Source organism: Bison bison, unplaced genomic scaffold (assembly GCF_000754665.1).
Source record: "Bison bison bison isolate TAMUID 2011002044 unplaced genomic scaffold, Bison_UMD1.0 scf7180017864303, whole genome shotgun sequence".
Lineage (NCBI taxonomy): Eukaryota > Metazoa > Chordata > Mammalia > Artiodactyla > Bovidae > Bison > Bison bison.
The window spans coordinates 2867046-2893432 of NW_011494875.1; the positions used below are offsets into that span (position 1 = coordinate 2867046).

A 26387-nucleotide genomic window follows, 5' to 3' on the forward strand; every position below is an offset into this window, starting at 1 on the left:
TGCAATCACCATCTGCAGTGATTTTGGAGCCCAGAAAAATAAAGTCTGACACTGTTTCCACTGTTTCCCCATCTATTTGCCATGAAGTGATGGGACCAGATGCCATGATCTTAGCTTTCTAAATGTTGAGCTTTAAGCCAACTTTTTCACTCTCCTCTTTCACTTTCATCAAGAGGCTGTTTAGTTCCTCTTCCCTTTCTGCCATAAGGGTGGTGTCATCTGCATATCTGAGGTTATTGATATTTCTCTCAGCAATCTTGATTCCAGCTTGTGCTTCTTCCAGCCCAACCTTTCTCATGATGTACTCTGCATGTAAGTTAAATAAGCAGGGTGACAACATACAGCCTTGACGTACTCCTTTTCCTATTTGGAACCAGTCTGTTGTTCCATGTCCAGTTCTAACTGTTGCTTCCTGACCTGCATACAGATTTCTCAAGAAGCAGATCAGGTGGTCTGGTCTTCTTAAGGAAAAAGATGTACTTGCTGGTATGGTATTAGCAATAACTGTAGATATTTCCCTAATCAATTTCAAATGGATCTCTGTGGAATGTGATAATTATTGCTTCTTGGACTGACATGGTGAAGCTAAAAGAGGCTCGACTCATTTTTTTGAGAAGAGGAAAGAATAATGAATCTCTTCTCCAGCATCTTGTAACTAAAGCAGTATTTGTTTTCATAAATTCACATTTAACGTTAGGTTTGAATTTGTCTTAAATTGGGGCCACCTTGCAATTTTATGGGCTTATTATGTGTACTGTTATTACTCATTGAGAAATAGCACACAGCTCAATTTATTTTTGTATTGAGTGTCTGTTATTAAATATTTGCACAGTTCAGCAACTTGTGTTATTCCTTAATGAGTAATTGTTATCTACTGTTTGAACATGAATTTATAACTTGTTTTTACTTAGTGATAACATTTAAAATGTAGATCATATTTAGCTAGTTTGCAGATGAAAATTTTGTGTGACTCAAATATGTCTTATTGAAATTACTTGATAATGTTAGTTTTCGTCATAGATATATTTTCAAAATAATACATTAGTTGTGATTATGAAACCCTGGGAATTTAAATTGCTACTTTTTTTTAAAACACAAGGTCAATAGTAATATTTTAATTGTTTTTACTGTTGTTATTTAAAAACTCTTCGATACAGAGGGTGAATTACCTGTTTGGGTTCTGATAGTCTAAACAATTCATATATAGCTTTATTTATTTATTTAAATCTTGAAGCAGTGTTCTCTCATGATGAATACTTAAAAATGAAAACTTGTGATCCTGTGGAGTTTAGTTTCTAAGTCGTGTCTGACACTTGCAACCTCTTAGCCTAGCCCCCTAGGCTCCTCTGTCCATGAGATTTTCCAGGCAAGCATACCAGAGTGGGTTGCCATTTCCTTCACCAGTGCCTCTTTCCAACCCAGTGATCGAACCCTGGTCTCCTGCATTGCAGGCAGATTCTTTACCAACTGAGCTACTGGGGAAAGATGTGATTCTGTAGTGATTATCATTAATTTTTTAAAATTAAAGGTTATTTACAATGTTGTGTTAGTTTCAGGTGTACCACAAAAGTGATTCAGTTATACATATACAAATATATCTATTCTTTTTAGATTCTTGTCTCTTATAGGTTATTACAAAATACTGAATATAGTTCCCTGTGCTATACAGTAGGTCCTTGTTGGTTGTCTATTTTATATATGGTAGTGTGTATATGTTCATCCCAAACACCTAATTTATTCCTCCCCCTTTCCCTTATTAGATTTTTAAACATTAAAATACTCTCCTTCAAATATCACTGACTCTCTATTAAATATATAAGATTTATTTAGCATTTTATCTATACGTATTGCATCATTGTGTTAGGTGTATTTGTGATTAAAAAGAAAAAATTATAGCCATAAAAATGTAAATTCTTATTAAGGATGACATAATGTAATTCATTTAAAAAAATTGCATTCTATTTTTAAGCCAGCAGCTAATAGCTGGAGCTATAGAAGTGATACCACCACCAAGTTCTAAATAGCTTTCAAACTCTTTCTTCAAGATACATAATCTTGTTTGTCAAATGAGTTCTAATCATACTCTCATCTTTTGACAGATGGTTTATATAATTATAAACGTTATTCTTATAACATTAAAAGATGTAATTAAGGCGGTTCCTTTTTTATATTCATATGACTGTTTCCTTATGTCCTTTAAAACTTTGGCTTTGTTTTTTCTAAACCCTTTTTTGTAACTTGGTGCTATATTCAAATATAATACTTATTTTAATGAGCTCATCAAATTCCCATTTTTCTTGTCTTTCCTAATATTTCTAAAAATTTCCCATTTTTGGTATCTTGCCTTGTTCTTGCTCTTTCTTTCCTATGAATAAAGTAGAGTAATAGTTGCCCCCTAATGTGAATGTCATATAATGATACCTTTCTATCTCCGTGGAGTACTCAAAGAGAATTATGTATTTTTCCTTATTATTTTAGATAAAGACATTTTTCATGTTTTCTTTTTAAAGCCTCCATTATGCTGTACGGTCGTGTCTAGTTTAAAAAGTCCTTTGTATTAAATTTCTACATAGTTTTTATGATGAAGAAAGACAACATTTTTTAGTTTCAATATTTTTTAATTTAATGAAGGAAGAAATCTTATTCTTATATTTGCATATAACCTTGCAAAATGTATACATTACTATTAATACTCATTTAGAAACATATGTTAAACTAATTGATACATATTAAGATAATTATTTTTTTGTGTGTGACATATTTAGTCAGAATATCCAATGCAGATATATAATGTTCTAGTTAATTTGTTAATTTTCTCAATATTTTTTAATAATTTGTCCTTTTAGGTTGAAAGGAGAAAGTAAGCAGGTGATGGACTATAGAAAAAGACTAGATGAGATTATCTGTTGGTTAACAAAGGCTGAGAATGTTGTACAAAAAAGATCAACCACTGAACTGGAAGAAAACCTGCAAGAATTAACAGTAAGTGATTTATTTGTCTCTATATTTGCTGATGCTTTTTTGATGCATGAACATTTACACTAAAAATAAGATATTGGATGACTAAATAAGAAAAGGGGAAGAAGCTTTGTATTTGTGGTAAGACTGGTGAACTTTAAAGAGGAATATACATATATACATTTTTTTTTTTTTTTTTTGATGCTTGCTCCTTGAAAGAAAAGTTATGACCAACCTAGACAGCTTATTAAAAAGCAGAGACACTGCATTGCCACCAAAGTTCTGTCTAGTCACGGCTATGGTTTTTCCAGTAGTCATGTATGGATATAAGAGTTGAACTATAAAGAAAGCTGAGCACCGAAGAATTGATGCCTTTGAACTATGGTTTTGGAGAAGACTCTTGAGAGTCCGTTGGACTGCAAGGAGATCCAAACCTGTCAATTCCAAAGGAAATCAGTCCTGAATATACATTGGAAGGACTGATGCTGAAGCTGAAACTCCAATACTTTGGCCCATATATACATTTTTTAATTTTAAAGAGCATCTGTTATTTCATCATTGCAGAGGCAAAGCTTCATTCATGTAAAAGTGATGTCATGTGGGTCTAAGTATTGGACCAAAGGATTTTAGAATATTTTAAACAGACATCAGCATTTTAGAATATAATAATTCTGTGAAGTATAGTTTTTTCCTTTTGGATTTAGAAGAGTATTAATTACTGATTACTATCTATAAAATGAGGAGAAGGCAATGGCAACCCACTCCAGTACTCTTGCCTGGAAAATCCCATGGACGGAGGAGCCTGGAAGGCTGCAGTCCATGGGGTCGCTGAGGGTCGGACACGACTGAGCGACTTCACTTTCACTTTTCACTTTCATGCATTGGAGAAGGAAATGGCAACCCACTCCAGTGTTCTTGCCTGGAGAAACCCAGGGATGGGGGAGCCTGGTGAACTGTCTATGGGGTTGCACAGAATCGGACACGACTGAAGTGACTTAGCAGCAGCAGCAGCAGCAGCAGCAGGATCTATAAAATGAGTTCTACAAGAAGACTCCAAGTGACTGGAGAGTTACTGCAGCTTATTATGGTCTTATTGTCACAGTTGTATTAATTAAAGTTTCTTTGTTGATCTGCAACCCGCAAGAATTGTTTAAAATTGTATAGGTATACAACATATAAAAATACATAAAGGTATATAGGTATGTTATAATAATATACCCAAATTTCCATACATTTTTATATCCACAAACTTTATATTTTGTGTGTTAAGAATTAAAGTACTTGTAGAGCAATAAGCAAAATGTGCTCACATTTTTATTAAACAAAAGAAATTGTGTGTGAGTATAGATGCATACACATGTGTGCAATAAGGAATATCTAAAATGATACCCACTAATCTCATTAGAGATTTTGTCTAAAGGAATATGATCGAGGTATTTGGGGAAAGACAATGTTAATACTGATGAAAAATACATGGCAAGTGGTTATTAAGTTTTCATTTCAAAATCTGACAAATATATAATAAGTTTGTGTTTATTATAAAAATTTTAGTAGTTTCCTTGGAATATGCCTTTTGTAAACAATTTGGGGTCAGTCACAAGGGTTAGGACAGTATATTGGGATAGGTAGACATGCATGCATAACATGCTTCCATTGTTTCTGGGGATTTTTGGCCTTTTGTTAGAATAAACACCATTTTAATTTTTTATCTAAGAACAGAATATTAAGTTGTCAAGATAAATATGATTTTATATGACCCTGTTAAGAGGTGCAGGTTGGGAGTAGTAATTCATGTTCGCACAGTGCTTCCTGGAAGTGGGAGTTCATTCCCGAATTAGTTACAGTTTGTTAATGTCAATTCAGGTTTCTTAGAAGTTTATTTTCCATTTAAGAAATTAAAGGTCCACATTTATAGGACTATTTCCCATAGAGATTTCTAACACAGTTCTTGATCTTTCACTGGTATGACAACCTTTTAACCATACCTCTCTTCTGACTCCCTTAGGACTTAACCCAGGAGATGGATGTACAAGCTGAGAAACTCAAGTGGTTGAATAGAACTGAATTGGAAATGCTTTCAGATAAAAGTCTGAGTTTACATGAAAGAGAAAAAGTTTCAGAGAGCTTAAGAACTGTAAATTCGTCATGGAATAAGGTGTGCCTTAAGAATTACTGTGATACCTTTTTCATGTTTATTGATTTTGTTCTCAAAGAAGTGGGATTATACAACTGTTTTAAGTATACCCAAATATGGGCACATTTTACTAATGCTTACTAGTATTGATAATTATGTTTTTTTCATCTGTCATAGATGGAAGCTTATGTTCTCAAAGAATATTTATTTCACATGGGATTTTTTGGCATAGAAGATTTTATATGTTATATACTATATTAAATAATGAGTGTATATTAGAATTAGGCAATAAAATGCTAATAATTATGCTCTGAAAAATGAAAGCCTTAAAATAACTTTGTGATGTTGCATGTGACTTTTCATATATATAGATTTATTTTAAATGGTTTTATTCATTCAGCATGTATTTACTAGGTCCCATCACTTCATGGGAAATACGTGGGGAAACAGTGGAAACAGTGTCAGACTTTATTTTTGGGGGCTCCAAAATCACTGCAGATGGTGATTACAGCCATAAAATTAAAAGACGCTTACTCCTTGAAAGGAAAGTTATGACCAACCTAGATAGCATATTGAAAAACAGAGACATTACTTTGCCAACAAAGGTTCGTCTAGTCAAGGCTATGGTTTTTCCTGTGGTAATGTATGGATGTGAGAGTTGGACTGTGAAGAAGGCTGAGTGCCGAAGAATTGATGCTTTTGAACTATGGTGTTGGAGAAGACTCAAGAGTCCCTTGGACTGTAAAGAGATCCAACCAGGCCATCCTAAGGGACATCAGTCCTGGGTGTTCATTGAAAGGACTGATGTTGAGGCTGAAACTCCAATACTTTGGCTACTTCATGCGAAGAGTTGACTCATTGGAAAAGACCCTGATGCTGGGAGGGATTGGGGGCAGGAGGAGAAGGGGACGACAGAGGATGAGATGGCTGGATGGCATCACCAACTCAATGCACATGAGTTTGGGTGAACTCCAGGAGTTGGTGATGGATAGGAAGGCCTGACGTGCTGCGATTCATGGTGCTGCAAAGAGTCAGACGTGACTGAGTGACTGTACTGAACTGAACTGAAGTAGGTTGTAATGGTATGTGGCTACCAATATGATTAAGATAAAGTCTTTTTCTCATATCATTGCTTCTTTTGCATTTGAATCAGAGGTAAAGTAATAGGCTTCTATTTATTTTGGCTTGGGCACATAGCATAATGGGGCTTCCCAGGTGGCACAGTGGTAAAGAATCCACCTGCCAATGCAGGAGATGCAAGAGACCCAGGTTTGATCCCTGGGTTGGGAAGATCCCCTGGAGTAGGAAATGGCAACTCACTCCTGTTTTCTTACCTGGAAAAGCCCGCACACAGAGGAGCCTGGCTGACTACAGTTTGTGGTATTGCAAAAAGTTGGACATGACTGAGCAGATGAGCACACACTCAGTAAGAAGTCTGTCTGGGACATTGAACAGATATGTTTCTGTCTTGTTTTGGACAGGACCCATATCAGTCATTTTTCTTCCTCTCCATCCTTTTAAAATGATAGCCATCCTTCTATATCTAATGATTTAGGTGCTTTATTGATCTAGCCTCTCTGCTTGAGAACTACTGCCTTTATGGGTCACTGTTACTGATGACTCACACAGCTGCATGTCTGGCCTTGACCTCTCTCTGCATTCAGACTTCATCACAGCTGCGTGCTGAGCATCTGTACTTTGATATCTATGATATCTAACAGGCATCTGATACTAACATACAAGACTGAGTACCTGACTCCACCTCCCTCTGGGGTCTTAGTTTACTTTTCCCACCTCAGTTACTGGTAATCACATCCTTATTATGGTTTATGCCAGAACTCTGGACTCAGTTTTATGACATGTGAATTTTATCTCAGTGAAAAGCAAACAAACAAATAAACCCTGGAGTCACCATCATCAGCTTCTCCTTCAAAATTGCTGTCTCGTTGATGGATGGTTTGAATGGAAGGCTACAGGAGTAGATACACAATAAGGCAAATGGAGCAGTTTTAACAAATGTCGATATTGAGTGGCACATGGGTATTCCCTGGGCAATTCTTTCATCTTTTCTTAGGTTTGCAAAATTTCATAAACTTGGCCGCTTCTCACGGCCTCCATGGCCACTAAGTTGTTTCCTGTGTGATCATCATTGCCGTCATCTCTTGTGTGATTCCTGCCATGGCCACTTCCTTGGCCTCCTGTTTGCCTCACTTTTCCCTTTGTCCGTCTCTTCTTAACAAAGCAACCAAAGTATTTGTTAAGAATCGTTCAGGTCAAGTAAATCCCCTGAAAAAACCCCGCTAATAGTATTCCGTCTCATTCAGAGTAATGGCCAAAGTCCTGACGGTGGCTTATGAGGCTGATCGTGTTCTGGCTTCCTGTTATCTCCCTGACTTCATCTGCTACGCTCTCTCCTTGCTGTTTTTCAGACATGTTGGCCCCGTGTCCAACATGCCAGACTCAGCTTGTGAATATTCAGGCGGAGCACATGTATTTATTTAACACAAAGGATGTCAGTGGGTATTGTGTAGAATAGGGCATGGTGGCCACTTTGGGAACACAATGTCAGACAGAGCTTCCTTTATCACAGGACTTCATGTAGATTCTACACTAATTATGTGAGTTATGGGAATCTAGGACCAAGCAAAAGCAAGGCTTATCATGTAGAGAATTTCAACAGACACATTTTAGGAAATACTAATCTGCATTTTTCATTCATTCATGCTTTTATTTGCTCAGTAGGATTTTACTGGGCTCTCATTTTATGCCAGGTACCATTTTAAGAACTGGAAATGTAGCCAAGAGTATGAAAATGCTCCTTAACCCAAAGAGCTCATTGTGGGTGAGACAGGTAGATAACCTCCTTGTTATAAAGGAGGTATCTGTGGGAATATAAAAGTGGAGAACCTCCCTAACTTTGGGTGGTAGCCATGGAAGGTTTTGTGGAGTTCATATCCAAGCTAATTTACTAAAGATGAATGAGTATTAGTCAGATGGAGGATTGGAGGGAAAGACATTGCAGGGAAAAGAAGCATAAATGACAGGAGCTAGAGGAGACAGAGAGTGAAGAAGATCTCAGGGACACAGGTGATGGATCCACACTTGGACATATCTGAATATACAGTTGACAGGAAGAGTACGACTGAAGATCTGTTTTGGAAAGTCATCAGTCTCTTGAAACTCCATTTGATAAATGAAGCAATTAGAAACCAGGACCCAGGGAGAGAGGCCAGGATGAAGCATAGAATATCTATCACAGAGGTGGGGGTAAAATCACCATTGTAAAATACCAAGAGAATCAAGGGAGAGGGAGTGGCAGCATTAAATGTTGTACAGGAGCAGGCCAGCTAAGGACTGGATGACGTTCTTGCTGTCAGTTGGGGGTCAGGGAAGACCACAGTGGATAGTGAAAGTGGACACAGAAGCTTAGGCATTGAAGAGGGGCAGGAAAGCGGCAGCAAGAATCATTTAGAAGAACGCTTTCTTTTGAAAATATCATCATCCGTATTTATATACTATTCTTCTCTTTCTGTTTGGCCTGATGCTGTAGATATGCAGAGAAGTGCCTGGTGTGCTGAAGGAACGCTTCCAGGATCCCTGTTCTGTTGCTCAGATGAGAATTGCTGGTAAGATACAGTTTTTTCCTTCACAAAATTTTTTATAAACATAGCAGAATTTTATGATTATGAGCATTGTATGTGAATTAGGAAAACTTATTTAAAAACACAATGCAGTTATGACTTATCATTCTGCTTTCAATCATTTGAAAAGAATATCGTCTCTAAACACAAGATGTATTTCACTGCCTAGTGTGTGCAAGGCACTTCCTCTCATAGGAATTAAGAGTTTTAGCCTTTCTTGAGGCCAGTGTGGAACCTGAGCCCCAGAAGAGCTTGCTGAAGGCGAGGGGAGAGGCAAGGTGGGGACGTTGGGGGAATAGTTTTCTAGGAACATGCAGCTTTTCAGCAAATCAATGGTAAGTCATTGTGTTGGCGTGTTCTGGAGATGTGTAACTAGGCGCTGATGATGACTGAAAACAAAAAGTTTGGATACCCCTGGGAGCAGGAGTCGGGGATTCGGAAGAGCTGTCCATCTCAGGGAGGCTGTTTGTGGACAAATGCTGATCACTTAGGTGAATGAAGAGTGTTTTCTCACTCTTTATTTCCTTCTCTTTGCTGAGACTAGAGTGCAGGCTACTGCCCCATAGCCACTGTGACCTCTGCTAATTAATCACTGCTTTGCAAGCTCTCTAAACCACCTTGGCTGGCTCTCCTGCTGTTGAGTCACCAGGCAGAACCTCTGATGTGATTAACCCTATCTGCTTCCTGTGTGCCTTCTGCTGCCTCTCCCCTTCCTCCTCTGTCCTCCTGCTCTTCCTCCTGCTCGTTCTGCCCCTCCTCCTCCTCCTCTCTTCTCACTACTCCCACCTTCTTTCTCCTGTTCCCCTTCTGGAGTCAGAAACTGATGAGTGACAAGACTTTTTTTTTTTTCTTTTTTTGAGATTGGAGGCTTGTCCAGGGCCAAGTTTGTATTCAGTTTTTAATTGTATTTCCCAGTACCTTGTACAGGAGATACCTGGCATCTGATTGGTTTTGTCGCTCAAGATCCAAAACACTTGGATTAGCATTTGGGTCCTGCTGCTTTGTCACCTCAAGTTCAACTCCATAACCATAGGGAAAAGGCTGATGCATTTTGCAAAAGCACATTAGGTTACTTTTGAAAATATCATCATCTGTATTCATATACTATTCTTCTCTTTCTGTTTGGCCTGATGCTGTAGATTTGCAGAGAAGTGCCAATGGCTTACATCATTATGTAACATCATGGCAAAGGAGTGGGGAAAATTTGAATGCATATTTAAAAGTACAAAAAACACAGCATTGTAAATCAACTATGCTCCAATAAAAATTTAAAAGTATATATCCAAACAATAAAAATAAAAAGTTAAGTACAAAAAGCTGCCAGCAAAACTACACCTTGCATTAGGTGAGCAGTTTATTCTTCATAAGATATTCCTCCCTGAAGTGTGAAACCTGAAGCTAATTCCAGTGTGTTCCGTGCCTCCTGTACAGTATTGTAATTCAGATTTTTATTATTCCTTTAAAAATTATATTAAAAAATAAAGTTAACTGTCTTAAAGTGAACAATTCAAGGACATTCCACAGTGTGGTGCAGCCACCACCTTTGTCTAGTTTGAAAATATTTCCATCACTCCAGAGTAAAAACTCTTACTCAACAGTTTGTCTCCCTTCCCTTCTAGCCCCAACCCGTGGCAACCACAAATCTGTGTTCTGTCTCGATGGATTTATCTGCTCTGGATATTTCCTGTAAATGGGACCATACAGTGCTTCTTGCCCCTCTGTATTGTCTTTGAGGTCTATACATGCTAGCTTCTGGCTGACTGCACTCAGATGGGCACTCAGCACTGAAGAGCAACCCACTGTACTTTCTTCTGAGTGCCCCTTGCTCATTTCTCTACTAATGACCTCATCTCATTTTTAAAAACTAAAGTACTGTTTATTCAATGAGGTCTTCTTTTTCCCATCACAGACTCCCTCCACCTACCTACCAGTATACCCACAAACTACATGCTTTCTTCCTATTCAATGGAAGAGTCTCCATTTTGAAGACCATCTCCTCCTCCACTTGTGCTACGGATCACATCTTCTCTTGAGTTTAACTGATCCTCATTGTCTCCTCTCTACTGGATCATTCTCATTCACATACATCTCAATGCTTGTAGATCTAGTATCTCATTTAAACTGATGTATGGTATTTCATGGCATGGGTATACCTCAATCCTCAGAACTTTCTTCTCTAGCTTTGTTCACCAGTCCCATGACTTTAGACACTTTATAACTTTAGGTAATTTGGCCAATTCTTAGGCCAGTGCACTTGGAGTCACCCTTGACTCTTCTCTGGGTTTCATATCCAATCCATTGCCACCTTTTTCCAGTTCCATGGCCCATCCCAACTACTTCCCTGATCTTAAACTATTTATCTTTCATGTAGATTGTTGTAATATTCTAACTTACTGTTCAGATTCTATTCTTATCTTATCCCTCATCAATTATTCTGATAGCAGCCAAGCAATAGCTCTAGAAAACAAGTTTGATGTATTATTCCTTTGATTTCAGTCTTTTAATCACTTCCAACATACATAAGTGATTTCTGCTCCCTTACCATGGTCCAGAAGACCATGTATGATCTGTCTGCTGCCTATCTCTGTAATCCCATTTCTTACCCTTTTTCCTTTGTTCATTCTCCTTCAGACATACTGGTCTTCTTGCTGTTTCTAATATGTCAAAAACATTTCCATTTATGGCCCTTGTGCTTGCTATTTCTTCTTTCTTTCTTATCCACATGTCCTTCCCTCAGTTATTACATGTTTCACATTCTCACTTCACTTAGTTCTCATATATTCCCTTTTTTTTTTTAAATTCCAACAATGACTTTATTTATTCATTTATAAATCAACAGAATTTCATTTAAAAAAGAAAAGCCAAAACCCAAATAAATCATTCTTTGTTGCACCCTATTTTAATCTTTCATTTCTTTACAAATTTTAAAATTGTTAATAAAATTCTCAGTATATTCCCTTTTTAGATGGGCCTTTCCTGACCTGAGCACCATAACTCAGTTACATCTTCTCTCCAAGATCCATCCTGTCTCTTTCCAGCTTCTTGCATTAGATTTACTGTATGCCATATATCCATCCCTAGTGGCTCAGATGGTGAAGAATCTTCCTACAATGAGGGAGACCCAGGTTTGATCCCTGGGTCAGGAAAATCCTCTGGAGAAGGGAATGCCAACCCACTCTACTATTCTTGCCTGGGGAATTCCATGAACAGAGAAGCCTGGCAGACTACAGTCCATGGGAATGCAAAGAGTCGGACATGACTGAGCAACCAACATTTTCACTTTCATATATCCATCCACTCCCATCAGAATGCAACCCCTACGAAGTCAAGGCCTTTGTCTTGAAGTAAAGTGAAGTCGCTCAGTCATGTCCGACTCTTTGCGATCCTGTAGACTGTAGCCTACCATGCTCCTCTGTCCATGGGATTTTCCAGGCAAGAATACTGGAGTGGGTTGCCATTTCCTTCTCCAGAGGATCTTCCCAGCCCAGGGATTGAACCCGGGTCTCCTGCATTGTAGGCAGATGCTTTGCCATCTGAGCCACCAGGGAAGTCTTACACATTCCCATACCTTAGCATCTAGTCAAGTGCCTTGCATATAGTAGGTTTTTAATAGATGTTGATGAAGCAATGGATGGATAATGTAAGTGGTTTTCAATTTTTTAAAACTACAAAAAGTAACAGTGAGGATTAGGCAGAATGATGGGTGAGTTATTCTCCAGGGTATATCATGGTGAATTACTGGGGTGACCATAGTGAATATTGGCAACTTTACTTCATTAACTGCAGTCTAGACTAGTTGTTCCAGATTACCTATCCACCTGCTGAATATGAACCTTTCCACTCATTGTTCTACATTGTTCTCAGCACTCCAACATTTTATCCCCAGAACTCCTGTATGCTTTTAAAAATTATTGATTACCCCCAAAGACCTTTTGTTTGTGTGTTATGTTTATCAGTATTTACCTAATTAGAAAGTAAAACTGAGGAATTTCCAAGATTATTTGTTTATTAATTTGTTCAAAAGACAATAATAAAAATACATTCTGTCAACAAAATATTTTATAAGATATTAACATAAGAAACAGAAAAATCAGAAAAGTGACAGCATTACATTTTTGAAAATCTTTAAATTTCTGGCATAAGTGAAGAAACTTGAATTCTTGTATCTGCTTCTGCGTTTGCTCAGTTGTGATATCATATGTCTTGTAGCCTTGGGTAGAATGACACTTTACATTTGAGAAAGAGTGAGCAGGAAGAGGCAAATAACTTACGATGATGATGCTTATGGTGTAGGCATCCACATTGCTTGGAAGGATCTCTCAGGACCCAGAGATCCCCAGACGTCACATTTGGAACATGTGACCTGTGGAGATAGGGTGCTTGATTTTAATTTGTGTTTCCTCAGTTACCTGTGTGCTTGAGCCTTTAAAAAGTATGTTTACTGTCTTTCTTACTTCCTCTTCTGTGGGTTATTGGTTGATGTCTTTTGAGTTTTAAAAAAATACTTAAGTTACTAATTCCTTGTCTGGAATGTGCATCGCAAATGATGAGTGAGTGAGTGAAAGTTGTTCAGTCGTGTCCAACTGTTTGTGACTCCTTGTGACCGCATGGACTATACAGTTCATGAAATTCTTCAGGCCAGAATACTGGAGTTGATAGCCTTTCCCTTCTCCAGGGGGATCTTTCCAACCCAGGGATCGAACCCAGGTCTCCTGCATTGCAGGCAATTCTTTACCAGCTGAGCCACAAGGGAAGCCCAAGAATATTGGAGTGGGTAGCCTATCCCTTCTCCAGCAGATTTTCCTGATCTAGGAACCAAACCAGGGTCTCTTGCATTGCAGGCAGATTCTTTACCAACTGAGCTATCAGGGAAGTCCTACATTCTCCCTTAATCTGTGGCTTTTAAAACTTTTGTTTGTGGTACTAGTTTCAGAATTCTTAAACATTAGTGATCTATTAATAGCTTTCTTTTTTGTGATTTATTTTAGAGCTCCTTTAGTCCTCTGAAATCATAAAGGTATTCTTCTATATTTTACAATGTTAGTTTTCACATTCAGGTCCTTCATTCGACAGAGAATTAGCTTTCCTAAGGTGCATATGAGATCAAAATCTGTCCTATTACCTTCCAACTGCAGCCATAGGTCACGACTTTTCCCAGCATCACTTATTGGCCAGTGAATTCTTCTTCACTGATCTACAGTGTAGTCTCTGCCAAGGTCAGGTTTCTCTGCCACCTGTGCACTGTGGTTCTTCTCTTCTCATGGTCTATTTGAATGTTTGGATCTATGATACTCAAAGTTAATCATTCATTATTAGCTGAGAAATACAACTAAATATCTGGTAAGGCATAACCCTCTATCCAAAAAAAATTGTTTTGACTGTTCTTGACCCTTTTCTTTCCAAATTAATTTTAAAATCAGAGTTCGAATATATAATTTTGTCAAGTTACAAACCTGTTGGGGTTTTTCTAAATATTTCCAATTTTTAAGGAAAAAGACTTGGCAATTAGTAGTAAATACATTAAATGTTTTCATATTTTTTACTCCAGTGATTCTGTTTTGGGGATTATCTACTAAGATGGCAATCAGAAATGTAAAGATACAAAATTATAAAGAAATGTAAAGATACAAAAAGATACATCTTACAAGTTCTTATTTTTCTAGTTTCGTTGCTTTGTTTTTGCAAGTTGTTTTATTTTTTTAAAAATTCAACAAATATTTATTGGGCATCTACTGTGTGCCAGGTATAGTTCTAACTGTTAGGGATTCATCAGTAAATACACATAAATGAATGAAATACGTGGTATGTTAGAAGAGAAACAGATGTGTAAGAGACTGTGCCACTGAGTTGGCTCTGGAACATGTGAAGAAATCAGGTGTGCTGAGAGAATATTGAGATTTTAAAAAGAGTGGCAATAAGACCTCATTTAGAAGATGACAAGTAAGCAAAGACTAACAGAAAAATCACTTTTGTTGAATTTCTTTAATATTCCTTAATATTAAGAGTATTCTATGTTCTCTGACTTTCAGTGTTGTGATAGGAATTTGAAAGTATCCTTGATAGATATAACTGTACCTGTGTTAAGTTCTGTTGATAATAGCTAACTTGAAAACTGACAAGTGTTAAATACCTAGGTATAAAAAGTTTGTGTTAAAGCTTTCAGAATAATGATTTTTAAGCTCTTTTTGTTTTCAAAAAACAAAGAGTTAAAAGTATTACTAACCACTCTATAATGCTGTTAATTAAATTTATTGATGGGAGGGATCCTGATTTATCAAGCTTTTCTCTGAACTTGGAATATTATATCTAAACATTTACATATGGCTGATCAGCCCCTACATATGGACAGAAGAAAAGCAAAGTAATCACATACATAGTTTAGGTCAAAACTTGACTATTTAGGGAAGGAAAGGGTTAATCTAGATTATCTGAATGGACTTTGATGGATGACCAGAAAATATCTTAATTTTCAAGTCCCTTAGAGCCATGAATGGAAGCTAAAGATTTTAATGTATTTACTGATTTCTTTTGATTGGTAGTGGCTCTATGGAATGTTGTGTTGAGAAGGTACATTTTAAGTCATTGAGAAAAATTGTAATTGTTAGAAATGTCTGGAATGCAAAGAAAGAGGACAAAGAGACAGCCCTTGTGCCAAGTATTCATCAGCTTTGACCTACATTGGCAGAGTTAGCTTATGTGCCACATCAAATCTGTGGGCCCAGCATGTCAGGGTTTTGCAAAAGCAAAACCAAGGGCTTGTGCTTTCTGTGCTTGTAAAATCTGTACTGAAAATCAGTGAGCAGGAATGGACTGAGTCAATAATCTAAAAGCTTCAATCACAGAGAAGAAAGACTACAGTCTCTGTCTTTAAGTGTGTGGCATAAGTCTAAGTGGAAAATATATCAGGTGGACAGCCCAAAATGACCTTCTTGTCTTAGAACCTGTGAAGATCAAGAAAGGCAACTGAAAACAGGAATAGTCAGGACCTATGCGTTAAGTGAACTGAGTGGAATTCTGCCAGCAGGTGTCTCCTAGTCATGGTGCCGCTTTTCGTGAGGCGCTTACATCCTCCACCCTTCTTTGTTGCCTGTGAGAGGCTGTGCTCAGCATCTGGCACTAATAGAAACATTAGAATTGCAAAGTCTTTTTTTAGCTTATTATGACTAACTTTGAGTTTCATACGGTATTACTTTGCATCTTCAAACCTAGTTTTTTTCCCCCCAGTTTTATTGAGAAATAACTGACATATATCACTTTATAAGTTTGAGGTGTATAGCATGATGGTCTGATTTACATGTATTGTGAAGTGATTATCATAAATGAATCATCTTCTCATATACACGTAATTAACAAAAGAAAAGAGAAAAACATTTCTTCTTATGATGAGACCTCATAGGATTTACTGTCTTACCTTTTCTGTATCTCATTGCAGGGTTAACTGTAGCCTCCATGTTGTACGTTACACCCCTAGTGTTTATCTTGTAACTGGAAGTTTGTGACTTTTGACCACCTTTTCTTATTTCTCCTCCCCCTTTCCATTCACTTCTCTTAACCACAAGTCTGATTGATCTCTTTTCCTATGAATTTTTTTTTTTTCTTGTTTGGATACCACATATAAGAGAGATCATACAGTTCTTGTCTTTCTCTAGCTGACTTGGTGGCAACCCACTCCAGTACTCTTGCCTGGAAAATCCCATGGACGGAGGAGCGTGGTAGGCTGCAGTCCATGGGGTCGCTAAGAGTCAGACACAACAGAGCGACTTCACTTTCACATCTCACTTCCATGCATTGGAGAAGGAAATGGCAACCCACTCCAGTATTCTTGCCTGGAGAATCCCAGGGACGGGGGAGCCTGGGGGCTGCCATCTATGGGGTTGCACAGAGTCAGACACGACTGAAGCAACTTAGCAGCAGCAGCTGACTTAGTTTACTTAGCATAATACCTTCAAGGTCCATCCATGTTATCTTAAATGATAGGATTTTTCTCATTTTTTAATATCTGAGTTATGTGTATACATATATATTTCAATATTAACCCTTTAGCAGAGATATGGTTTGCAATTATTCTTTGCTGTTCTGTGTATGTTGTCTTTTCACTTTGTTGTGTTGATGGTTTCTTTTGCTGTGTAGAAGCTTTTTAGTTTGATGGTAGTTCCACTTGTTCAGTTATATTCTTCAGGTGTTATATTCAAAGAGTCAATACCATGACCTCTGTCAAGGAGCTTTATTCAAAGAATACCGTGACCTGTATCAAGGAGCTTTATCTCCTGTGTTTTCTTCTAGGAGTTTCATAGTTTCAGGTTTTACATTTAAGTCTTTAATCTATTTTGAGTTAGTTTTTGCAAGTGGTATAAGACATAGGCCCAAATTTACTCTTTTACATGTGAATGTCCAATTATCTTAGCATTATGTATTGAAAAGACTGTCTTTTCTCCATTGTATATTCTTGGCTCCCTTGTCAAATATTAGTTGACTGTATCTGCAAATCTTTTTTAAAGTAAAAGTTCAAGAGGAGTCTTAAGTATCCAGCTGTAAGAAAAGGGGTAACTAAAAGTTAGTGACTGTAAATAAAGATTATTACCTAGGTTTATTAAGAATTACTAATACTCATGTTGTAAAGTTAAGTAAAAAAAGGACAGAAAATTACAGATAAATTGGCTTTATAGTTAAAGCAAAAACATCTTGATAAAATAAAATAACACTCCTAACTTTTTCATGATTGATGTATTTAAAAAAATTTTCTCTTGATGTCAGTCTTAGTTACTGTTAGTTGCTTTTGAATTATTGCTGCCCTCAAATAGGCTGTGTGCATGCTAAGTCGCTTCAGTCATGCCCGACTCTATGCGACCTATGGACCGTAGTCTGCCAGGCTCCTCTGTCCATGGGATTCTCCAGGCAAGAATACGGGACTGGGTTGCCATGCCCTCCTCCAGGGTATCTTCCCAACTCAGGTATTGAAGCTGCTTTTTTTTTTTGTCTCCTGCATTGGCAGCTGGGTTCTTTACCATTAGTGCCACCTGGGAAGCCCCAGATACGGTGAGACTGTCTTTAATTAGCTTTATTGCAACCATAAGCCTTGTAGCTACTTTAGGAAATAATATTGCCATTTCATTATTAAACAAGAAAAAACGAGGGAGGGTATGTATGTGTACTTATGGCTGATTCTTGATGTATGACAGAACCAATGCAACACTGTAAAGCAATTATCCTCCAATTAAAATAAAAAAACCCTCTTTCAATCATTTTACTTAAACTAAAATTTACATAAATACACATATGCATACATCTCCATTATATAACCAATATCAGATTATCCTGCTGTGTTATTAACACTTTGCTTCATGTTTAATTTCAGCTCATCCCAGTGTCCAAAAGGTGGTGCTAGCATCATCTGCATCAGATATTCCTGTCCCATCTCCTCGTGCTTCAGAAATTTCAGTTCCTGCGGATCTGGATAAGACTATAACAGAACTAGCCGACTGGCTGGTATTGATCGACCAGATGCTGAAGTCCAACATTGTCACTGTCGGGGATGTAGAAGAGATCAATAAGACAATTTCGCGAATGAAAGTAGGTACCTAGTGTAAAGGTTTGTCATGGAAACACCACAGCACAGAAGTAGACAAGATCTGTATGGATCGCTTTTGTTTATCTTAAACTCTGCGAGAATGAGCTTTAAAAAAAAATTTTTTTTTAAAGTGTTTCTTGTCCATTTAATCTGCCGTGTTTTCATCCCACTGAATTCTTAACTCACATAAATTATTTAAGCAGCACTTCCTTAGGAACAGGAAGGCCACTGAAAGAAGCCAGGATGCTTTCAACCAAATATGCCATCATCTGTCTGACTTGCTTGACGAGTTGCACGTCCACTGTGAGGTGTCAGAGTGACGTTCTTCAACAAAGGATGACCTCTGGGCAGGGACTCTGGATACGTCACATCCAACGCTGCTGCCTTAATGAACCCAGTCTGAAGGGCTTTCACCAGGGTGTCTTGATCAACTAGTAGGCCTCTGCCGATGTTGATAAGGATGATGGTGGGCTTCATTAACCTCAGTTCCCGCCTCCTGATCATGCCCTGGGTCTGGGGCATCAGGCTCACAGCCAACATTACAAAGTTCAACCGCTGAAGCAGGTCACCCAGCCTCTCACAGTACATGGCCCCAACAGCTTTCTTCTCCTCTAATTTTCAGTACTCTTCTGTTAATAAACTGCTTTTGGGGCTTCCCTGGTGGCTCAGATGGTAAAGCGTCTGCCTGCAATGTCGGAGACCCGGGTTCGATTCCTGGGTTGGGAAGATCCCCCTGGAGAAGGAAATGGCAACCCACTCCAGTACTCTTGCCTGGAAAATTCCATGGACTGAGGAGCCTGGTAAGCTACAGTCCATGGGGTTGCAAAGATTCGGATATGACTGAGCGACTTCACTTCACTTTCACAAGGAGAGCAACTGTGCTTGCATCTGGAAAGCAGGACCTCCAGAATGATTAATTAGGGGGACTCTGTGGGAGTGAACGGCGATGAGCCCTTCCTCAGCGAAGTTATTGCCTCCGTCCACTCGTAGGTCCCGATGGCACCGCACAAGCTTGGGTGCCAATGCACTAAATGGAGAGGCAATAGGTCTGAAGCAGCCCGGTCCTACCAGGTCGCCTCCAAGACTCTCACGACGTGGACCACCCAGCTGCCTCCGGCCCCTCAGAGTGGAGTCCACGTCCCTCTTAAAAAATTCTTGATCTGTCAGCCACACTGGCTAGCTCTGATGAAGAAAGCTTTTCTTGCATTTGTGTTGTTTTGGTTAAGAATGTGAGCTGTAGACTCTGTTTTTACAAGCTAAAACTGACGTCCTAAATCTGGCTGTATCAGTATAAATGTAAACTGGTGTTAATTTAGTCCCTAATGTCATATAGGCATTTGTTGAAGTGCCTTTTCAACCTATATTTAATAATGAGCTTATTTAATTGTTGACATCATCAGTGAGACTCTCCTGACTATAATTTTATTTCTATACATATGCCATTTGATATCAATCTTAAAGTTCTTTCTCCATATTCAGTGTATTTTTGGTCCTGGGCTATATGTTGTGTAAGGATGCTGAAATGAATATATCAGATAGAAACTAAGAATGAACTATGAAAAATAATAAAATAATAGCAGCTATTACTAACTCTTACTAAGTGCTTAGTGTGTGCTTGGTGTCTTTCTAAGTATTTGACGTGTATTATCTCATTCACTTTAACAATCTTGTGAAGTAGGTACCAGTTTTATTCCCATATTGAAGATATATGTGAGAGGCACAGTCTAAAAAAAGCCACTGAGCAGGTACAGCCACGTGGTAGAGCAGCCAGGATGAAGAAGGGGTTACATTCACAGTGAAGGAATGCAGACTATGTGGAATTTTGATGCTTAGAGACAAAATAAATGACATTCCTGGTATAGTGACCAGGGTGAATAAAGATTTGAGGTGGGGAGCATGAGGGATGGTTCAACAGTTGTGCAGTAAGGAGGTGTAGTGGGAAGTCAATGAAGTCAGACCACGTCCACCTTCCGAAGGAGCTTGTGGACTAAGCAAAGCTCTTTGGATTTTTAGTCTGTAAGCAATCGGTAAGCATCTTTTCTTCCCATTTTCTTTTTAAAACTGTGGCTGGAGACTGATCATAACAATGCTCTGCTTGAGTAAGAAGACTGGGAATAGTGCACGAGGTGCTTAAAACAAGGAGAAAAGCCCTTTCTGAGTGGCTGAGATGATGTCATTGCAATTAGCGGAAATCAGGAACAGAAGAAATGGAATGTGAATAAGGGTTTGATTGATTTAGTTTCAGATACGTTGTGTTGAAAGGTCCTTATGCCACTTACAAGGAAATGATCAGCATTCATTGAACTGTCTCTGTGTGATTCAGGATTAGAGGTTGTGAATAAAGCCATTTAGAAATAATACTTGACACTATAGGAATAATTGAAATCTGAAAAGTTAGGGAATTCACAGAGGAAGAGCTGTGGATTCTCTTTGGAAGTTGTATATTTTAATCTTTATGGCTATGTGTGAGTTCTATACTTAAAACACACCATTTTCTTAATATTGTTAACTTTTCCCTCCTAAGAAACTCTAACTTTCTCAAGCAGCAGTCTTTTCTGTCTGTGCTGTGCTGTGCTTAATCACTCAGTTGTGTCCGACTCTTTGTGTTTAGGGTTATTTAATTTGCAGTTCTTCTAGTTCGAGTTTTTCTACCCCCTCATCTCCACCCTGTAGGTGCCATTAGTTTATGTTCATTTCCGTTGTAGGACAGATGTGCAGAGCATCAGTTGCAGAAATCACTGCTAATGTTTTTGTTTTTTGGTTGCACTCTTTGTTGCAGGGCATGGGTTTCTCTAGTTGTGACTCACAGGCTCAGTAGCTGTGGTCTGCAGGCTTAGTTGCTCCAAGGCATGTGGGATCTTAGTTCCTAGAGCAGTGACTGAACCTGAATCCCTTGCACTGGGAGGTGGATTCTTAACCAGAGACCACCAGGGAAGTCCCCTTGCTAATGTTTTGAACATACTTTTTAGATTTCAAAGGGATTTTCTTCATTTAATCTTCTCAGACTTGATATAGCTGAACTGCAGGTGTTTTTATTATTTCTTTTTGTGGAAACAAGAGAGGTAAAGTACCTTGCCTGGTGATCCAGATAATAAGTGGGAGAGCCAAGATTCGAACCTGGGGCCTCTGACCCCAGATCCTGCACTTTTCTCCTCTATAGCACTGATGGCTCACTGCTCCTTTCAGGAGGAAAACAACAGCTTGGATGGCAGCACACCAGTTATGCTTTGTTAGTGTTTTTATCGTACAGCTTATTAACCTGTCTTAATGATCATTTTGTCTTGACAGATCACAAAGGCTGACTTAGAACAGCGCCATCCTCAGCTCGATTATGTCTTTACATTGGCGCAGAATCTGAAAAATAAAGCTTCCAGTTCAGATGTGAGAACAGCAATCACTGAAAAATGTAAGATTTAAAAAATAAAAGTATACATCATCATTCATTTTCCTTGAAAATGATAACATGCACATTTTTGAAGATTATTCAGCTAGAAATTACTATTACTTGATAATTTGATATTTGATAATCTCTATTAATGAAATAGCTTTCCCTTGTTTTTTTTTATTTTTTGTGAAGATTTTCATAATTCCTTTATGAATCCCTTAAACTATGAACAGCGTTAGTTTTTAAGTAATTAGTAATACATTGAAGGTTTGTTTGTTTGTTTTTTCATTTAGGTTAGAATTTCTTTTAAAGAAACCAAAGAGACAAAAGTTAGAGAAACCCATAGGAATGCAAATCCATTCTCCTATTATATTCACTGAAACCAAATCTTACCATGTCTTTTAACTCCTCTTCTCAGAATTCATTCCAAAAATATGTGTTGAGTAGCTACTATATACCTGTGTATCTGGCTCTAATTTGAGAATACTTTAGTTAAATACAACATGGAACAAAAATTAAATACAACTCAGCAGCAACAAAGTTCCCTGTTTGGAATTGGCTTTCTGGCCTACAGGCATCTGTTAAATCTGTATGACATACAGAACAGTCAGGATTCTTAAGAATGTCATGTAGGGACAATCACTGTGTGTTTGCATCACCCGCTTCCTCTCTGTAGCCCTCAGCACTGTCTGTAGCTGTTCTGAACGGTGTCTGTTCTTTATAACGTCCTGACATTTCCTAGTCTTCTTACCTTTATTCCCATTATGTTTTCTTCTTCTTGGCCTTCTCTCCCCGGGTGAAATTCTACTCAGCAGATAAAATGTCACCCACTCTGCAAAGTCTTTCCCACCCTCTTTAAGTCCCTGGTGAACTGTATTTTCTATCTTTAGTTCCTGCTATGGTCTTTCCCCCCTATAATTTCATTGTCGATCTCACTATTAATTCTCTCTCCCTTCTGTAAGTTGTGAATATTCACCTCTTTGGCCCCAAGATTTCCAACACTGCTCAGTACCAATTAGGAACTTAATAAATATTTATGGCATAATATGAACTGGAAGGTAGTTTATTACCTTGCCTAATATTTCTCAAGGAAAGTCAACTGTTCCCCCTATTAAACATATTTTGATTTCAACATGAATGTGGCACCAGCAAAATTATTATAAGAGATGAGTTAGCAGAGAACTTTTAGTATCTCACAATGTTGGTTTGTTTTTGCTAAGTGAGCCATTTTATTTCTTTTTAAGTTAATTGATAGATGTGTGTGTGTGTTCAGTTATGTCTGACTCTTTACCACCCCATGGACTGTAGCCCACCAGGCTGTTCTGTCCAAGGGATTCTCCAGGCAGCAAGGGTTGCCATTTGCTCCTCCAGGGAATCTTCCTGACCCATGGATTGACCCCAGTAGGAGGGTTCTTTACTGCTAGTGCCACCTGGGAAGTCCCTTCTTTTTCGTAACTCCCTCTTTAAAAGTAGAAGAGAAAAGAAAGTAGGAGAGAGAAAAGGAGAAGAGAAGGGGACCAAAAAGAAAATCAAAGAAAGAAAAATAAGAAGAAAGAGTAAAAAAAAAGAGAGAGGAAAAGAGTTAATATGGATTTTTTATAATAGAAACTGTTGATACATAGAACTTGAATCTCATTTACTTGTAGTGCTTCTCTTAAATATATAAAAACACTTCCTTTTAGAGAGGTTTCATGCTACAGAAAAACAAATGTGAAAAGAACTCTTAAATAGTTTGTTTTCTCTTAAAATCAATGCTACCTCAGAGCATTTCCTTAGAGGATGACAAGTGACTGTTTCTATGGTCATAAAAGTATATCATAAAGTACTGTCAAAAGTACTGTAATCTCCCTTTTTCAGACCAGGTTCTGTAAATATAAACCGGGTAAGAATTAATTTTTAAATAATTTTTTGTTTATCTGTTTGAAATAGTAAATATCTTTATTATGAGATATTTTAATGTGATCAGAATAGAGTTTAATTCAACATTTTTTTCTTCAAGGATGATTTCAGAAATGTATCAGTCATATAGTATGGCAGACATAATAAAATTCCTTTAAAATGTATGTACCATTTGGCTACCTTTCTCTTTTCCATATTTGACCTTATTTATGATGAATTTGGTGTCATGTATTTTTTCCTTTTCCTAATGGCTGCTTTCTGGGATCTTTTTTTTTTTTTTAATGTAATGCCTCCTCCAGTGGAAAAGGTCAAGAACCAGTGGGATAACACCCAGCATGGTGTGGAGTTAAGACGGCAGCAGCTGGAGGACATGATTATTGACAGTCTCCAGTGGGATGACCACAGGGAGGAGACTGAAGAGCTCATGAGAAAGTATGAGGCTCGCCTCTATATTCTTCAACAGGCTCGAAGGGATCCACTTGTCAAACAGATTTCTGATAGTCAAGTAAGTAAGGCTCATTAGTTACTTTCTGGCATTACCAATCTGTGGGATATGCTTTCTTAGTCTATTGTTAGCCATAATTTTTAGGACCCTTGTCATAAAGTTTTCCCAAGTGCTTAGAATGTACATTGAAATTTATGTAAAGAATTTGACCAGGAAGGTTGTTTTGGAAAATTTCCAGAGTAATAATGAGTAGAAATGTACTTGTATCCCAGAATTACAGCTCACTGATTCTTTGCAGATGGAACACACCCATGAACCAACATCTAGAAAGAAAACACCTTCAGAATCCCAGGAATCCTCCTTTTGCTTCCTTCTGTATTTACGTTGAAGGTCATTTTTATTTATGAAATCTCCCAAAATGTTCACGAGGGCTAAAGTAGTGAACAAGGGCTTCTCCAGTGACACTAGTGGTAAAGAACCCTCCTTCCAATGCAGGAGACTTAAGAGATGTGGGTTTGATCCCTGGATCAGGAAGATCCCCTGGAGGAGTTCATGGCAGCCCACTCCAGTGTTCATGCTTGGGGAATTCCATGGAAGGAAGAGCCTGGCAGGCTACAGTCCAGAGGGTCACAAAGAGTCAGACGTGACTGAAGAGACTTACCAGACATGTAGTGAACAAATCAAATATTAAGTTTAGTTTCTTTTAATACCTTTGTAACCAAACTGTTTTATCAGTATCATCAGAGCAAGTACCTTTTTTATGATTAGTTTGATTATAGAGTTGATGATATTGAATACTTATGGTACTTCAAAGTGCTACATTAAATCTCTCTACAATCATAGAAAATATTCTTGAATTGGAGGTTATGGTTGTTAGGTTATATGTGGTGTAACATTGATTTGCCCTTCAGATAGCCTAGATGAAGGTGTATGCTTGTGAAGGATATAATATAGAATATATGGGGAGCAGAATCTGAAACAGGACAGCATGTTTTTATTCTTTAGACCTGTAGACTTTCCATGATTGCTATTTAAAAATCAAGTGGCCAGGTATCCTGGTTTTCTGGATCATTCTCTATCTATCTCTATGCTATCTGCTATGCTATCACTATCGTTCTCTATGTTATCTGCTGATTTGTTTTAACCAAATGACTAAAAAAATAATAATCAGCAAAGCCCTTGGACTCTTAACCAGAGGAATACAATTGAAAGCGATATCAATGTTTCAATCATTATATTCAGAATATTCTTTTCTAATTAGCAGCATTAGCATGAAAAGGGAAAAAGATATGACACTGAAAGATGAACTCCCCAGTTTGGTAGGTGCCCAATATGCTACTGGAGAAGAGTGGAGAAACAACTCCAGAAACAATGAAGTGATAGAGTCAAAGCGAAAACAGTGCCCAATTATGCATGTGACTGGTGATGGAGGTAAAGTTCTGTAAAGAACAGTATTGCATAGGAACCTAGAATGTTAGGTCCATGAATCAAGGTAAACTGGAAGTAGTGAAAAAGGAGATAGCAACAGTGAACATTGACATTTTAGGAATCAGTGAACTAAAGTGGACTGGAATGGGTGAATTTAATTCAGATGATAGTTATATCTATTACTGTGGGCAAGAATCCCTTAGAAAAAATGGAGTAGCCATCATAGTCAACAAGAGTCTGAAATGCAGTGCTTGGGTGCAATCTAAAAAACGATAGAATGATCTCTGTTCGTTTCCAAGGCAAACCATGCAATATCACAGTAATCCACGTCTGTGCCCCAACCAGTACTGCTGAAGAAGTGAAGTTAACAGTTCTATGAAGACCTACAAGAACTTCTAGAATTAACATCCAAAAAAGATGTCCTTTTCATCATAGGGGACTGGAATGCAAAAGTAGAAAGTCAAGAGATAGCCTTATGATCCAGCAATCCCACTGCTGGGCATACACACTGAGGAAACCAGAAGGGAAAGAGACACGTGTACCGCAATGTTCATCGCAGCACTGTTTATAATAGCCAGGACATGGAAGCAACCTAGATGTCCATCAGCAGATGAATGGATAAGAAAGCTGTGGTACATATACACAATGGAGTATTACTCAGCCATTAAAAAGAATACATTTGAATCAGTTCTAATGAGGTGGATGAAACTGGAGCCTATCGTACAGAGTGAAGTAAGCCAGAAGGAAAAACACCAATACAGTATACTAACGCATATATATGGAATTTAGAAAGATGGTAACAATAACCCGGTGTATGAGACAGCAAAAGAGACACTGATGTATAGAACAGTCTTATGGACTCTGTGGGAGAGGGAGAGGGTGGGAAGATTTGGGAGAATGACATTGAAACATGTAAAATATCATGTAAG

At 38.0% G+C, this 26387-nt stretch overlaps 1 protein-coding gene across 1 annotated transcript in view; it reads left to right on the forward strand.

Moving 5' to 3' along the window:
- Positions 1-26387, forward strand: part of UTRN (utrophin) — a 558671-nt gene that overhangs the window by 248478 nt on the left and 283806 nt on the right. The window contains exons 44-49 of the mRNA XM_010851494.1: positions 2847-2982; positions 4964-5113; positions 8643-8718; positions 18089-18303; positions 21590-21707; positions 23885-24090. Coding sequence (XP_010849796.1) covers positions 2847-2982; positions 4964-5113; positions 8643-8718; positions 18089-18303; positions 21590-21707; positions 23885-24090 — 901 coding nt within the window. The remainder of the gene's footprint in view (positions 1-2846; positions 2983-4963; positions 5114-8642; positions 8719-18088; positions 18304-21589; positions 21708-23884; positions 24091-26387) is intronic.